Source organism: Salmo salar, chromosome 10, assembly GCF_965601325.2.
Source record: "Salmo salar chromosome 10, fSalSal1, whole genome shotgun sequence".
NCBI lineage: Eukaryota > Metazoa > Chordata > Actinopteri > Salmoniformes > Salmonidae > Salmo > Salmo salar.
The window spans coordinates 123,472,039-123,488,158 of NC_138300.1; the positions used below are offsets into that span (position 1 = coordinate 123,472,039).

At 45.6% G+C, this 16,120-nt stretch overlaps 2 protein-coding genes across 3 annotated transcripts in view; one reads left to right on the forward strand and one right to left on the reverse strand.

Moving 5' to 3' along the window:
• Positions 1 to 8,537, reverse strand: part of gas2a (growth arrest-specific 2a) — a 71,063-nt gene extending 62,526 nt beyond the window's left edge. Inside the window, exon 1 of one of the 2 annotated variants that reach the window (XM_014126049.3) lies at positions 8,269 to 8,537. The gene's annotated coding sequence lies outside the window, so the exon portion shown is untranslated. The remainder of the gene's footprint in view (positions 1 to 8,268) is intronic. The other variant, XM_014126051.3, reaches the window with a different exon arrangement.
• Positions 8,538 to 10,622: 2,085 nt separating this feature from the next.
• Positions 10,623 to 15,012, forward strand: LOC145858561 (uncharacterized). Its single transcript, XM_082956643.1, has 2 exons — positions 10,623 to 10,640; positions 12,844 to 15,012. Exons 1-2 carry the CDS (start codon positions 10,623 to 10,625, stop codon positions 14,539 to 14,541), a joined length of 1,716 nt encoding a protein of 571 aa, XP_082812769.1. The 3' UTR covers positions 14,542 to 15,012.
• The last annotated feature ends 1,108 nt before the right edge of the window (positions 15,013 to 16,120 follow it).

Consider the following 16,120-nt stretch of genomic DNA (forward strand, 5'->3'; position numbering starts at 1 on the left):
CCTACTCCACCACTACCACATATCTACAATACACTGTGTGCCCTCAGGCCCCCTACTCTACTACCACATATCTACAATACACTGTGTTCCCTCAGGCCCCCCTACTCCACCACTACCACATATCTACAGCACACTCTGTGTTCCCTCAGGCCCCCTACTCTACTACCACATATCTACAATACACTGTGATGCCCTCAGGCCCCCTACTCCACCACTACCACATATCTACAAACACACTGTGTGCCCTCAGGCCCCCTACTCCACCACTACCACATATCTACAATACACTGGTGTGCCCCTCAGGCCCCCTACTCCACCACTACCACATATCTACAATACACTGTGTTGCCCTCAGGGCCCCCTACTCCACCACTACCACATATCTACAACACACTGTGTGCCCCCCTACTCCACCACTACCACATATCTACAACACACTGTGTTCCCTCAGGCCCCTACTCTACTACCACATATCTACAATACACTGTGATCCCTCAGGCCCCTACTCCACCACTACCACATATCTACAACACACTGTGTTCCCTCAGGCCCCTACTCTACTACCACATATCTACAATACACTGTGTGCCCTCAGGCCCCTACTCCACCACTACCACATATCTACAATACACTGTGTGCCCTCAGGCCCCCTACTCCACCACTACCACATATCTACAACACACTGTGTGCCCTCAGGCCCCTACTCCACCACTACCACATATCTACAACACACTGTGTGCCCTCAGGCCCCCTACTCCACCACTACCACATATCTACAATACACTGTGTTCCCTCAGACCCCTACTCCACCACTACCACATATCTACAATACACTGTGTGCCCTCAGGCCCCCTACTCTACTACCACATATCTACAATACACTGTGTGCCCTCTGGCCCCCTACTCTACTACCACATATCTACAATACACTGTGTGCCCTCAGGCCCCCTACTCCACCACTACCACATATCTACAATACACTGTGTTCCCTCAGGCCCCTACTCCACCACTACCACATATCTACAATACACTGTGTGCCCTCAGGCCCCCTACTCTACTACCACATATCTACAATACACTGTGTGCCCTCAGGCCCCTACTCTACTACCACATATCTACAATACACTGTGTTCCCTCAGGCCCCTACTCCACCACTACCACATATCTACAATACACTGTGTGCCCTCAGGCCCCTACTCCACCACTACCACATATCTACAATATACTGTGTGCCCTCAGGCCCCCTACTCTACTACCACATATCTACAATACACTGTGTGCCCTCAGGCCCCCTACTCTACTACCACATATCTACAATACACTGTGTTCCCTCAGGCCCCCTACTCCACCACTACCACATATCTACAACACACTGTGTTCCCTCAGGCCCCTACTCTACTACCACATATCTACAATACACTGTGTGCCCTCAGGCCCCTACTCCACCACTACCACATATCTACAATACACTGTGTGCCCTCAGGCCCCCTACTCCACCACTACCACATATCTACAACACACTGTGTGCCCTCAGGCCCCTACTCCACCACTACCACATATCTACAACACACTGTGTGCCCTCAGGCCCCCTACTCCACCACTACCACATATCTACAATACACTGTGTTCCCTCAGACCCCTACTCCACCACTACCACATATCTACAATACACTGTGTGCCCTCAGGCCCCCTACTCTACTACCACATATCTACAATACACTGTGTGCCCTCTGGCCCCCTACTCTACTACCACATATCTACAATACACTGTGTGCCCTCAGGCCCCCTACTCCACCACTACCACATATCTACAATACACTGTGTTCCCTCAGGCCCCTACTCCACCACTACCACATATCTACAATACACTGTGTGCCCTCAGGCCCCCTACTCTACTACCACATATCTACAATACACTGTGTGCCCTCAGGCCCCTACTCCACCACTACCACATATCTACAACACACTGTGTTCCCTCAGGCCCCTACTCCACCACTACCACATATCTACAATACACTGTGTGCCCTCAGGCCCCTACTCCACCACTACCACATATCTACAATACACTGTGTGCCCTCAGGCCCCTACTCCACCACTACCACATATCTACAGTACACTGTGTACCCTCAGGCCCCTACTCCACCACTACCACATATCTACAATACACTGTGTGCCCTCTGGCCCCTACTCCACCACTACCACATATCTACAATACACTGTGTGCCCTCCCCTACTCCACCACTACCACATATCTACAATACACTGTGTTCCTCAGGCCCCCTACTCCACCACTACCACATTCTACAATACACTGTGTGCCCTCAGGCCCCTACTCCACCACTACCACATATCTACAATACACTGTGTGCCCTCAGGCCCCCTACTCTACTACCACATATCTACAATACACTGTGTGCCCTCTGGCCCCCTACTCCTACTACCACATATCTACAATACACTGTGTTCCCTCAGACCCCTACTCCACCACTACCACATATCTACAATACACTGTGTGCCCTCAGGCCCCCTACTCTACTACCACATATCTACAATACACTGTGTGCCCTCAGGCCCCTACTCCACCACTACCACATATCTACAACACACTGTGTTCCCTCAGGCCCCTACTCCACCACTACCACATATCTACAACACACTGTGTGCCCTCAGGCCCCCTACTCCACCAATACCACATATCTACAATACACTGTGTGCCCTCAGGCCCCCTACTCCACCACTACCACATATCTACAACACACTGTGTGCCCTCAGGCCCCTACTCCACCACTACCACATATCTACAATACACTGTGTGCCCTCAGGCCCCCTACTCTACTACCACATATCTACAATACACTGTGTGCCCTCAGGCCCCTACTCCACCACTACCACATATCTACAACACACTGTGTGCCCTCAGGCCCCTACTCCACCACTACCACATATCTACAATACACTGTGTGCCCTCAGGCCCCCTACTCCACCACTACCACATATCTACAATACACTGTGTGCCCTCAGGCCCCTACTCCACCACTACCACATATCTACAATACACTGTGTTCCCTCAGGCCCCCTACTCCACCACTACCACATATCTACAGTACACTGTGTGCCCTCAGGCCCCTACTCCACCACTACCACATATCTACAATACACTGTGTGCCCTCTGGCCCCCTACTCTACTACCACATATCTACAATACACTGTGTTCCCTCAGGCCCCTACTCCACCACTACCACATATCTACAGTACACTGTGTGCCCTCTGGCCCCCTACTCTACTACCACATATCTACAATACACTGTGTGCCCTCAGGCCCTCTACTCCACCACTACCACATATCTACAATACACTGTGTGCCCTCAGGCCCCCTACTCCACCACTACCACATATCTACAATACACTGTGTGCCCTCAGGCCCCCTACTCTACTACCACATATCTACAATACACTGTGTGCCCTCAGGCCCCTACTCCACCACTACCACATATCTACAACACACTGTGTTCCCTCAGGCCCCTACTCCACCACTACCACATATCTACAATACACTGTGTGCCCTCAGGCCCCTACTCCACCACTACCACATATCTACAATACACTGTGTGCCCTCAGGCCCCTACTCCACCACTACCACATATCTACAGTACACTGTGTGCCCTCTGGCCCCCTACTCTACTACCACATATCTACAATACACTGTGTGCCCTCAGGCCCCTACTCCACCACTACCACATATCTACAGTACACTGTGTGCCCTCAGGCCCCCTACTCCACCACTACCACATATCTACAGTACACTGTGTGCCCTCAGGCCCCCTACTCCACCACTACCACATATCTACAGTACACTGTGTGCCCTCTGGCCCCCTACTCTACTACCACATATCTACAATACACTGTGTGCCCTCAGGCCCCCTACTCCACCACTACCACATATCTACAGTACACTGTGTGCCCTCTGGCCCCCTACTCCTCCACTACCACATATCTACACTACACTGTGTGCCCTCAGGCCCCTACTCCACCACTACCACATATCTACAGTACACTGTGTGCCCTCAGGCCCCCTACTCCACCACTACCACATATCTACAGTACTAAATCCATGTGTATGTGTGTATAGTGCGTATGCTATCGTATGTTATATGCGTGTGTCTGTATCTGTGAGTATGTGTGTGTGTGTGTGTGTGTGTGTGTCTCTTCACATTCCCCGCCGTTCCATAAGGAGTAATTTCATCTGTTTTAAAAAAATATAAATATATCAGATTTTGCTGCTTGCCTCAGTTACCTGGATGTGAAGTAGAGTTCCATGTAGTCATGGTTCTATGTCAGGGGGTGGGCAATTCTGATCCTCAAGGGCCTGATTGGTGTCACAGTTTTGCCCCAGGCCCCCAGCTAACACACCTGACTCCAATAATCACCTAATCACGATCTTCAGTTTAGAATGACGTTTGATTAATCAGCTGTGTTTGGTAGGGATGGAGAAGAAGTGTGCCACCAATCAGGCCCTGGAGGACTGGTGTTTCCCACCCCTAATCTATGTACTGTGTGCCTCCCATAGTCTGTTCTGGATTTAGGGACTGTGAAGAGACCTCTGGTGGCATGTCTTGTTGGGTATGTGTCCAAGCTGTGTGCTAGTAGTTTAAAACAGACAGATCGGTGTATTCATCTTGTCAACACTTCTTACAAAAACAAGTAGTCTCTAATCTCTCTCAAACCTCTCTAATATCTCTGTCTCTAATCCCTCTCTGTCTCTCTAACCTCTCTCTTTAATCTCTGTCTCCCTAAACTCTCTCTCTAATCTCCCTCTAAACTCTCAATGTAATCTGTCTCTCTTTAACCTCACTTTAACCTCTATCCTCTCTCCAATCTCTCTAATCTCTGTCTCTCTAACTCTCTCATTTCTCTCTCTAACCTCTCTATCAAATCTCTCTAATCTATCTAAGCTCTCGCTCTAACCTCTCAGCCCTTTCTCTCTAACCTCTATCCAATCTCTCTCTCTCGAAACTCTGTCTCTAATCTCTGTCTCTCTCGAACCTCTGTCTCTAATCTCTGTCTCTCTCTCTAATCTCTGTCTCTCTCTCTAACCAATCTATCTAAACTCTCTCTCTAACCTCTCAGCCCTTTCTATCTCTCTAACCTCTCCCTCCAATCTCTCTAACCTCGCTATCCAATCTCTTTTACCTCTCTAACCTCTATCCAATCTCTCCAATCTCTCTAACCTCTATCCAATCTCTGTAACCCCTATCCAATCTCTGTAACCCCTATCCAATCTCTGTAACCACTATCCAATCTCTCGAACCCCTATCCAATCTCTCTAATTCTCTATCCAATCTCGAATCTCTCTAACCTCAGCCCTTTCTCTAATCTCTCAGTCTCACTAACCTGTCTCTCTATCTCTCTAACCTCTCAGCCCTTTCTCTCTCTCTAATCTCTTTAACCACTGTCTCTAATCTCTCTCTCTACCCTCTCTCTCTACCCTCTCTCTCTCTAAACTCTCTCTCTACCTTCTGTTTTATGTAACCATACCAAATATACCATATCATACTAATTGGAGTGTCCTCTGATTTACGTTTACTATGTTACGTCTAGTCTATGAGACCAGGCTGGGTATTCTGCTCTAGACAAACACTGACTCATACCCTACTGGATTGTATTATTATTATTAAGCATTACTGTATCAAAATGTCATTATAATGTTATAATTTAATGTAGTACTGCACAGTGCACATTGGCTGTATAGAAAATTCATAATCATGAAAACTGTGAAATATGTTTCTGCACATTCCAAGAATGTTGTTCATTTTATGATATCCTTATAAAAACAGCATACCATTGAGTGTGTGTGTGTGTGAGAATGAAATGTATACAGTTCTCTGCAAAGAAGTTGCATACAGCATCAGCCATAGAAATTGCATCATGGCACAAGTTAGGCATCTCATAATACAGCAGCATTGATCCAGTAATATGATCATATAGGATTATTGGGAAACCAAATGGCATACGGTTTCTAAGAGTTCTGGGTGTTCCTGTCCTGGGCTGGACCCAGACAAGTCTTAATGGACGTCAGGTTATCAGTGTAGGTGGCTGAGGCCTTGGATAATACCGTTATATTCATTCAGTCTATGGATAATACGCATTCCAAATGACTGAATAAACTTTTGATATTATTCCATTAAAAATTATAATTGTATAAACAATGACAAAACATTTGGGTGTTGTTTTCAAATCGATAAAAGGAAAACAAAATTTGAGGCATATATAAATACATAAATGACAAGTTGAAGCTGATTTAGTTTCTTTTAACATGTACATGTGCCTTTATTATTGAAGTGTGCCCGCTTAGTTCACGCTAGCAAAAAGGAGCTTCTGAAAATGGTTCGTGAGCTTCTGAAAATGGTTCGTGAGCGTCTGAAAATGGTTCGTGAGCGTCTGAAAATGGTTCGTGAGCGTCTGAAAATGGTTCGTGAGCGTCTGAAAATGGTTCGTGAGCGTCTGAAAATGGTTTGTGTGCTTCTGAAAATGGTTTGTGTGCTTCTGAAAATGCATTTAAACAGTGTTTTTGTCTCTTTTATGTCAGTGCATGTGTTAATGTCATTATGCATTTTCATTTTTACAACTGTAATAACTTTTCAAAGCTGTCTCCTCATTTACAGTTTCTATTCCTGCCACTCATAAAAGGAACCAACCACAACATCTATACATCTAGTTCAGCCATTTTAAAATGGCATTGAAACACACACACACACACACACACACACACACTCAAACACGCATGCTCACACACACACACCACACACACACACACACACACACACACACACACACACACACACACACACACACACACACACACACACACACACACACACACACACACACACACACACACACACGTGCGCTCACACGCATGCTCACACACACACGCACGCTCAAACACACGCACACGCACGCTTGCTCACACACATACACGCACAGGCACGCTCACACACACAATCTCACTCACACACACACACACACACGCTCACATGCGCACGCTCACACAGACACACACTGAAAAGATGAAAAGTCTGACATTTGATGAAAACTTAGTTAGATAAGAAAACAACATAGCTATTCTGCAGTGATAAAATAATGCATTTGAAGTTATTCATATGAGGTTCATTAAAAGTTGGGCAGCAGCTGAGTTATAGGTTCTGCAAAACAAGTAGACTGACTGGCTGGCTGGCTGACTGGCTGACTGGCTGACTGACTGGCTGACTGGCTGGCTGACTGTCTGACTGGCTGGCTGGCTGACTGACTGACTGGCTGACTGGCTGACTGACTGACTGGCTGGCTGACTGGCTGGCTGGCTGGCTGACTGGCGAGCTGACTGACTGGCTGACTGACTGGCTGACTGACTGGCTGACTGGCTGGCTGGCTGGCTGACTGACTGACTGACTGGCTGGCTGGCTGGCTGGCTGGCTGACTGACTGGCTGGCTGACTGACTGGCTAGCTGACTGACTGACTGACTGACTGGCTGGCTGACTGGCTAGCTGACTGACTGGCTGGCTGACTGGCTAGCTGACTGGCTGACTGGCTGGCTGACTGACTGACTGACTGGCTGACTGGCTGGCTAGCTGACTGACTGACTGGCTAGCTGACTGACTGACTGATTGGCTGACTGACTGACTGACTGACTGACTGACTGGCTGACTGACTGGCTGACTGACTGACTGGCTGACTGGCTGCGCACACAGGCAGCTTGGTGGCAGAGAAATGTCATTGGGTCTTTTGTTTAAAAAAAATGCAAAGAGAAGAATTCTAGTCAACTACTCTGAAGGGATCTTTTGAATAATCTTCCTAAATATTTGCATACTGAGTTTTTAAAAATGTGTTTACCCATTTTGACACTGTCCACTGTTAGCTATATTGAAGAAGAATACTTATCCTACCAACATTGGGTATTAGACTACTGTGATGGCCATGGCTATAGTAGAATATACTCAATAGGGTAGTGATCAAGCTTTTTCCTAAACTCTGAAGTTTAATAAATAAATGTATTGTTGAAAAAAGTAAGTGTATTATCGTTTATTCTAATTATTATTATTATTATTATAATAAATATTTAACAAGTTTACAGCAAACGCGATAACATATTTGGGGATGAATCGTAAATGCACGTATAAAAATAAGACACACAACAACAACAAAAACTCTATACTAAAGCATCAGTCAAGAGGTATGCAATTAATCAACAGTCCGATGCGTCTTCCACTCACCCTCTTCAAAGCAACTCTTCTATCTGGACCGTTACCGTCCTCTCGTAGCGTCTCTTTGCTCCTCAGTGCGTTCTACATTCATGCTTTTCCCAGCCTACCCTACGGTCTGTCGCTGAAAACAGTGGGTAGGCTCAGGCAATGCATATATCTGTCTCTCAAAAAACCTGTTACCAAAGTCGCTGCTGCACCGTCGATAGAAGGGAAGTTTATGATCAGTCATGCTGGACTGGGTGGGAATGAAATGCTGCGTTCTCTCTCTCTCTCTCTCTCTCTCTCTCTCCTCTCTCTCTCTCTCTCTCTCTCTCTCTCTCTCTCACCTCTCTCTCTCTCCCTGCACTCCTGACTCCAATTTGACGTTGGAGAAACTTGTTCGTGCGCAAGATTGCAATTAGATAGATGTTTAAGAGGGAGTCTATTAATTGGCCCAGGCATTGTGTAGTTTAAAATTATTGCAATTGCTCGAGTCAATACACTGAAAGTTACACAATACAGTGACTAGAGTTAGATTGGACTAGATTTAGATTTAAATAGATTTGTTCGTCTACAATCTACACATATATTCAGTAATAACAATTTTTAAATTGAAAACTCACATGGGAAAATAATTTTATTCTCGAAGGACAATGCATGTGCTCTATTCTATTATATCGGGCAGGTTGTATGATTTACATAACTTTTATTTTGAATGTAATAGCTTTTATTTTGAAGTGACTGTGACGCGTTCCCCCAAAACCGAAAGTTCACTCCACCTTGTGGGTGTCCACTAATTACCACAGCCACAAAGTCTGACACTAAAACGTAACAATCTATTAAAAAAAAAAATGTTTTTTTTTGTTATGCATAAGGTTAGCAGTGGGGTTAAGGTTAGATTTAAATGCAACATTTAAGAAGATAACTTGTGGAAATAGGCGGGGTCTATGACTTTGTGGCTGTGTTAACTAGTTTACAACCCAATTTGTCGCGGAAAGAAGAGAGAACGAGAACAAATTGTTACAAGTTGTTAAAACACAAAACTTTTCCGTTTAAAATAATTTCAAACATCATTTTAACATTTCCAAAGACAAAAATGTGAATACGACACCGGAACCTCACGTGCAGATATTGTAAGAGCCGATAGCGCCACATGGAGGCTGATCTAAAGAATTTGGAGAGGACCACGGAGCTACTCGCCTTGTCGCAAACCGAGTAGTGGGACAATCCCGGGACAGAGCCTTCCAACGGACTCAGTATGAGCACCTCCACACAAGGTTCCACTCAAACACAGCCATCATGGAGATCTTGGAAAAACAACTACAGGCAACCAACGAAAGTTTAAGAGCAATTGTTCAAGGATACACGCATATCACGTTCTCTGACCTGTACTGTAGCAGTGTCAACGCCTCGGTCCCAAACTTTTCGACACTTCTAGTTCCAGAACGGTTGGAGCGAAATCGAAGGACGCCACCAGTCATTGTACTGAGCTCATTGAAATCAAATCAAGTCTTGAGTGCCATTCATTTGAAACGCAGTACATAATTTCCTAGTGCTTATGCCGGACGTGATGGGCATGACACTGATAGAGATATTGGATATCCTACTCTCCCTAGATACTGGCAGGACCAAGGTGGGCCTAGTAGTGAAGTTATTGGACTCCCATCTTACAAACCTCGGGTCGGTATCTGTGGTTGTTGCTGCTGCTGCTCTCATGTCTTAAGAATACACAACAACGAAAGAAAAACAGCAGCATCAACAACAATTGCTCCAGGAGGAGTTTGGTTGCAGCAACACCACAGTTTACCCCAGCATATGTGTTCCATGTGCCCATTGAACTTTTGATCGACCTCTCCCAGCGGTCTGTAAAGTTCAGGGTGGACTACTGTGACATGTTGAAGAAGTGGGAGTTGGAGTATGACATGGATAAAGAAGATTGGGTTCAAATGTATGCCACCATAAGGGGGGGGGGGGGGGGCATTATAGGTCACTAGCAGGGGGTTATAGGTCACTACCAGGGGGTTATAGGTCACTACCAGGGGGTTATAGGTCACTACCAGGGGGTTGTAGGTCACTACCAGGGGGTTATAGGTCACTACCAGGGGGTTATAGGTCACTACCAGGGGGTTGTAGGTCACTACCAGGGGGTTATAGGTCACTACCAGGGGGTTGTCTGTCACTGAAGGAGGACATTGAGAGAGAGAGCTGACAACACTAAAGGTTAAAGGTTGCCGATAGGGACTTTTGTTGTTAAGAGGGTTAAGCGTATGTACTGACCTCCTTTCTGAGCTTCAGTGACGCTTTTACAAAGTGTAACATGTCAAAATGGCATCACGTTGTCAGTGTTGTTCCAAATACCTTTGACCTTTTTTAATAGTAGTGTCATGACCATTGGCCTGTGGGTAAGGTTTATGACCCCCCCCATAAATACCTTTCTCCCTTCCCTCTCTCTCTGACTCTACTGAAGGACTTTTGAAAAGCCTTTGTTAAACATAGAGAGTCTGGGAACATCAAACAAGTGGGGGGAAAGGAACCATATTTCGGTAATAGAACCAGTTGGAAATATGCGTTGGTACTTAATGAGTATGGATGTCTGTTCGGTTGTTATCTGAGACAGTATGACTGATGACAGGACGACATAAACTGTATCTGGGAAAGTCTACACATTCTAGTTATCAGATACACATGGAATTGTTGTGCAATTTAAATATGAAACTATTTATGAAAAGATTAAATGTAATTTTAGCTTCCAAATGAGAGAATTGGGTTTTCATAAGGTTAGAGCCCTGCTCAATCAGTGGCCTGCCCCTGTGAAGAGACGTGGGTTATAAACTATGAAACACACCCTTCTCTCCCTCCACTATATAAGCCCTTGACGAAAATGTAACCTCCTGTTCCGAGGACGATAGGACGACGGTCCATACGTTAAAAAGGACTAACATGTCAACTACAGAACTAAGCCAACCTCAGTGTGAGCTTTGGTTGCGAATAGTATGAACTTTGAACTCTTATTCACTACAGAAGTGATACCTCCTAGCCGTTGAGTTAGCAGCGGCCGTTGTAAACGTGAGCTAGGAAAAGACGGACGACGGATCCAGTCTAACACACAACGATGATACTACGACGTATTCCAGTTTACCACCAGAGACATTCTTCCGGGGACAGGAAGATCTCTGTTGGGCAACACGGCCTTCCATCTACAACCAACCTATTGAAGCGCAGCTCAGAGTAAATATTTATTGCATTTTCATTTTCCAAATGGGCGGTTATTTAGAATGCATAAGATTCTGTATTTACGATAGCATAGTTTCTCCCTTTGTTCTTCAGTCCTCCCGCACTTTCACTCAAGCCCAACCTCCTCTCTTTGTGTAACCAGCCGTCATACAGGTTCCGTCCCCCAGGGACGTTTTCTTGTAGGACATAATTAGTAATCAATGTATGATCCGTTCTGTGTAGATGTAATTCTGTGTGATTAGTTAGGTATTTAGTAAACGTAACGGCCGTCGTCAAAATGAGACCAAGGTGCAGCGGAGGATGTGTTCATCGTGAATGATTTTAATGGACCGAATGAACACTATACAAAAATAAACCAAAAAACAACCAGCAACAGTTCTGTCAGGTTTAACAAAGCTAAACAGGAAAATATTCACCCACAAAACCCAAAGGAAAAACAGGCTACCTAAGTATGACTCCCAATCAGCAAAAACGATGTACAGCTGTTCCTGATTGGGAGCCATACCCGGCCGAAACAAAGCAATCCCAAACATAGAAAAACAGACATAGAATGCCCACCCAAATCACACCCTGACCAAACCTAAATAGAGACATAAAAAGGATCTCTCAGGTCAGGGCGTGACAGTAAAATAAATAATTAAACCAAAGTTTGTATTGCTGATTCAACTTGTTAGCCAGGGTTCGTGAAGATAACCAAGAATTTACAACTTTCAGATGAGACTGAAATAAGGTGACGATAAATATTGACTGCTATTGATGTAAAATATTACTAGGTCTTTAAGAGTTTATTCAGAAGATAACAGCTCTATAAACTCTTTCATGGTGCCCTGACTTTCTAGTTAATTATCTACCTGATTAGCTTAATCAGGTAATATTAATTACAGAGAAATGATTTTATAGAATAGCATGTCATATCACTTAATCCGGCATTGCCAAAGACACGACAGTAGATACCATTAAATTCATTTGTGGGAGGATACAGTTGTTTATTCTGTCTATTCATATCATTTTTATCAGAGTAAAGATTTACTTCATTTCTTTACACTCATTTCTGTGTTTTGATTTCAAGGCTTCAATATGTTTTCTTTTGGACACACTGAACACCTAACCTGGTCCAAGATCTGTTAGTTCACCGTCTAAGACCAGGATACTGAACACCAGAATGAGCTGGTAAATGAAATACAAATCTCAACGAGCAGGAATGACAGATGATAGCATCACACGTTTTCCCAGTCAAACCACTTCCTGGACTCTGAAGACCAGAGAGAGGATGTGATGTGCGCCTCCCAGGGAGACACAAAGACTCGTGTGCCTTATCGTAGATTTCATCTCACTCACTATCAGATCAGTTTGGAGGGGGAAAATTCGTAGCCCGAGGAAGAGGGCTACGATGAGGAAGAGGGCTACGATGAGGATGAGGGCTACGATGAGGAAGAGGGCTACGATGAGGAAGAGGGCTACGATGAGGAAGAGGGCTACGATGAGGAAGAGGGCTACGATGAGGAAGAGGGCTACGATGAGGTAGAGGGCTACGATGAGGAAGAGGGCTACGATGAGGTAGAGGGCTACGATGAGGAAGAGGGCTACGATGAGGAAGAGGGCTACGATGAGGAAGAGGGCTACGATGAGGTAGAGGGCTACGATGAGGAAGAGGGCTACGATGAGGAAGAGGGCTACGATGAGGAAGAGGGCTACGATGAGGTAGAGGGCTACGATGAGGAAGAGGGCTACGATGAGGAAGAGGGCTACGATGAGGTAGAGGTCTACGATGAGGTAGAGGGCTACGATGAGGTAGAGGGCTACGATGAGGAAGAGGGCTACGATGAGGAAGAGGGCTACGATGAGGAAGAGGGCTACGACGAGGTAGAGGGCTACGATGAGGAAGAGGGCTACGATGAGGAAGAGGGCTACGATGAGGAAGAGGGCTACGATGAGGAAGAGGGCTACGATGAGGTAGAGGGCTACGATGAGGTAGAGGGCTACGATGAGGAAGAGGGCTACGATGAGGAAGAGGGCTACGATGAGGAAGAGGGCTACGATGAGGAAGAGGGCTACGATGAGGAAGAGGCCTACGATGAGGAAGAGGGCTACGATGAGGTAGAGGGCTACGATGAGGTAGAGGGCTACGATGAGGAAGAGGGCTACGATGAGGATGAGGGCTACGATGAGGAAGAGGGCTACGATGAGGAAGAGGGCTACGATGAGGAAGAGGGCTACGATGAGGAAGAGGGCTACGATGAGGAAGAGGGCTACGATGAGGTAGAGGTCTACGATGAGGAAGAGGGCTACGATGAGGTAGAGGGCTACGATGAGGAAGAGGGCTACGATGAGGAAGAGGGCTACGATGAGGAAGAGGGCTACGATGAGGTAGAGGGCTACGATGAGGAAGAGGGCTACGATGAGGAAGAGGGCTACGATGAGGTAGAGGGCTACGATGAGGAAGAGGGCTACGATGAGGAAGAGGGCTACGATGAGGTAGAGGTCTACGATGAGGTAGAGGGCTACGATGAGGTAGAGGGCTACGATGAGGAAGAGGGCTACGATGAGGAAGAGGGCTACGATGAGGAAGAGGGCTACGATGAGGAAGAGGGCTACGATGAGGAAGAGGGCTACGATGAGGAAGAGGGCTACGATGAGGAAGAGGGCTACGATGAGGAAGAGGGCTACGATGAGGAAGAGGGATACGATGAGGAAGAGGGCTACGATGAGGTAGAGGGCTACGATGAGGAAGAGGGCTACGATGAGGTAGAGGGCTACGATGAGGTAGAGGGCTACGATGAGGAAGAGGGCTACGATGAGGAAGAGGGCTACGATGAGGAAGAGGGCTACGATGAGGTAGAGGTCTACGATGAGGAAGAGGGCTACGATGAGGTAGAGGGCTACGATGAGGTAGAGGGCTACGATGAGGTAGAGGGCTACGATGAGGAAGAGGGCTACGATGAGGAAGAGGGCTACGATGAGGTAGAGGCCTACGATGAGGAAGAGGGCTACGATGAGGTAGAGGCCTACGATGAGGAAGAGGGCTACGATGAGGAAGAGGGCTACGATGAGGTTTTTAGATCATCCTGAGTTTGTTGATTTCTAGATGTTCTGATGTGTGTAAATATAACACACTCCTTTTGAAATCTAATTGCAAACACTAAACATTTGTCCCATTTATGTTGCTGTTTTCACATATTTTATCCTATCTTTACTGAATATGAAATGTAGCTAATTCCATCATACTGAAATCAGTGGAAATACAAATCATTGTGAAAATAACTGATAAAAAGGACATTGTCAGTGAATTTAGGACAATTTATTTCCTCTAGCTATTCTGTGTTATGAGTACGGCTAGCGTCATGACAGGTTGTTGACTCGAGTGACACTGAATGACAATTAGGCTGTCTCACAGGCCACATACAGTGTATTCCCCCCCCTTCATAGCATCCCTGGCCAGGTTTATAGCACTGAACAAGACTACACAGGGTTGCCATGTCAATGAGCTATCATGCCGCATTTCATATTTGCTTCATGTAGTCTATTACACATTTGGTCCTGTTTCCTGTTTCCTGTTTGTTTCTCTGGGTATATTTGAAACGTCGTCAAAAGTTTAAAAAATTTTTTTTTTTTAAAAACATGTTTTTATTCTCACATACACCAGATAGGTGCAGTGAAATGTGTTGTTTTTACAGGGTCAGCCATAGTAGTATGATAGGTGTTGTTTTACAGGGTCAGCCATAGTAGTATGATAGGTGTTGTTGTACAGGGTCAGCCATAGTAGTATGATAGGTGTTGTTTTACAGGGTCAGCCATAGTAGTATGATAGGTGTTGTTTTACAGGGTCAGCCATAGTAGTATGATAGGTGTTGTTTTACAGGGTCAGCCATAGTAGTATGATAGGTGTTGTTGTACAGGGTCAGTCATAGTAGTATGATAGGTGTTGTTTTACAGGGTCAGCCATAGTAGTATGATAGGTGTTGTTTTACAGGGTCAGCCATAGTAGTATGATAGGTGTTGTTTTACAGGGTCAGCCATAGTAGTATGATAGGTGTTGTTGTACAGGGTCAGTCATAGTAGTATGATAGGTGTTGTTTTTACAGGGTCAGCCATAGTAGTATGATAGGTGTTGTTGTACAGGGTCAGCCATAGTAGTATGATAGGTGTTGTTTTACAGGGTCAGTCATAGTAGTATGATAGGTGTTGTTTTACAGGGTCAGCCATAGTAGTATGATAGGTGTTGTTTTACAGGGTCAGCCATAGTAGTATGATAGGTGTTGTTGTACAGGGTCAATCATAGTAGTATGATAGGTGTTGTTTTACAGGGTCAGCCATAGCTGTTTTTCTGATCTTTACAGTTTTTTGACTCCATGGAAACCATGTACTGTGTATCAGTCTGTTTGGTTTCATGCGACACTGAAATGAATGAGAAACAGAAAGAGCCCTGGAAGTAGCCTCCTTTCAGTTATGAAGAACATTTGAATTCTGTATAAGCAAATCATTTTTGTGGAAAAAATTATTCAAATAATCTCACTCACACTCGGTCTCTCTCTGTGTATCTCTCTCTCTCTCTCACACAGACACACACCCCATCTGTCAGCAGTGTGCCTTCTCTTCACCACCAGTAAACTGAACTGCCCCCCACCATGTGTCATGCGACTTGGCTCAA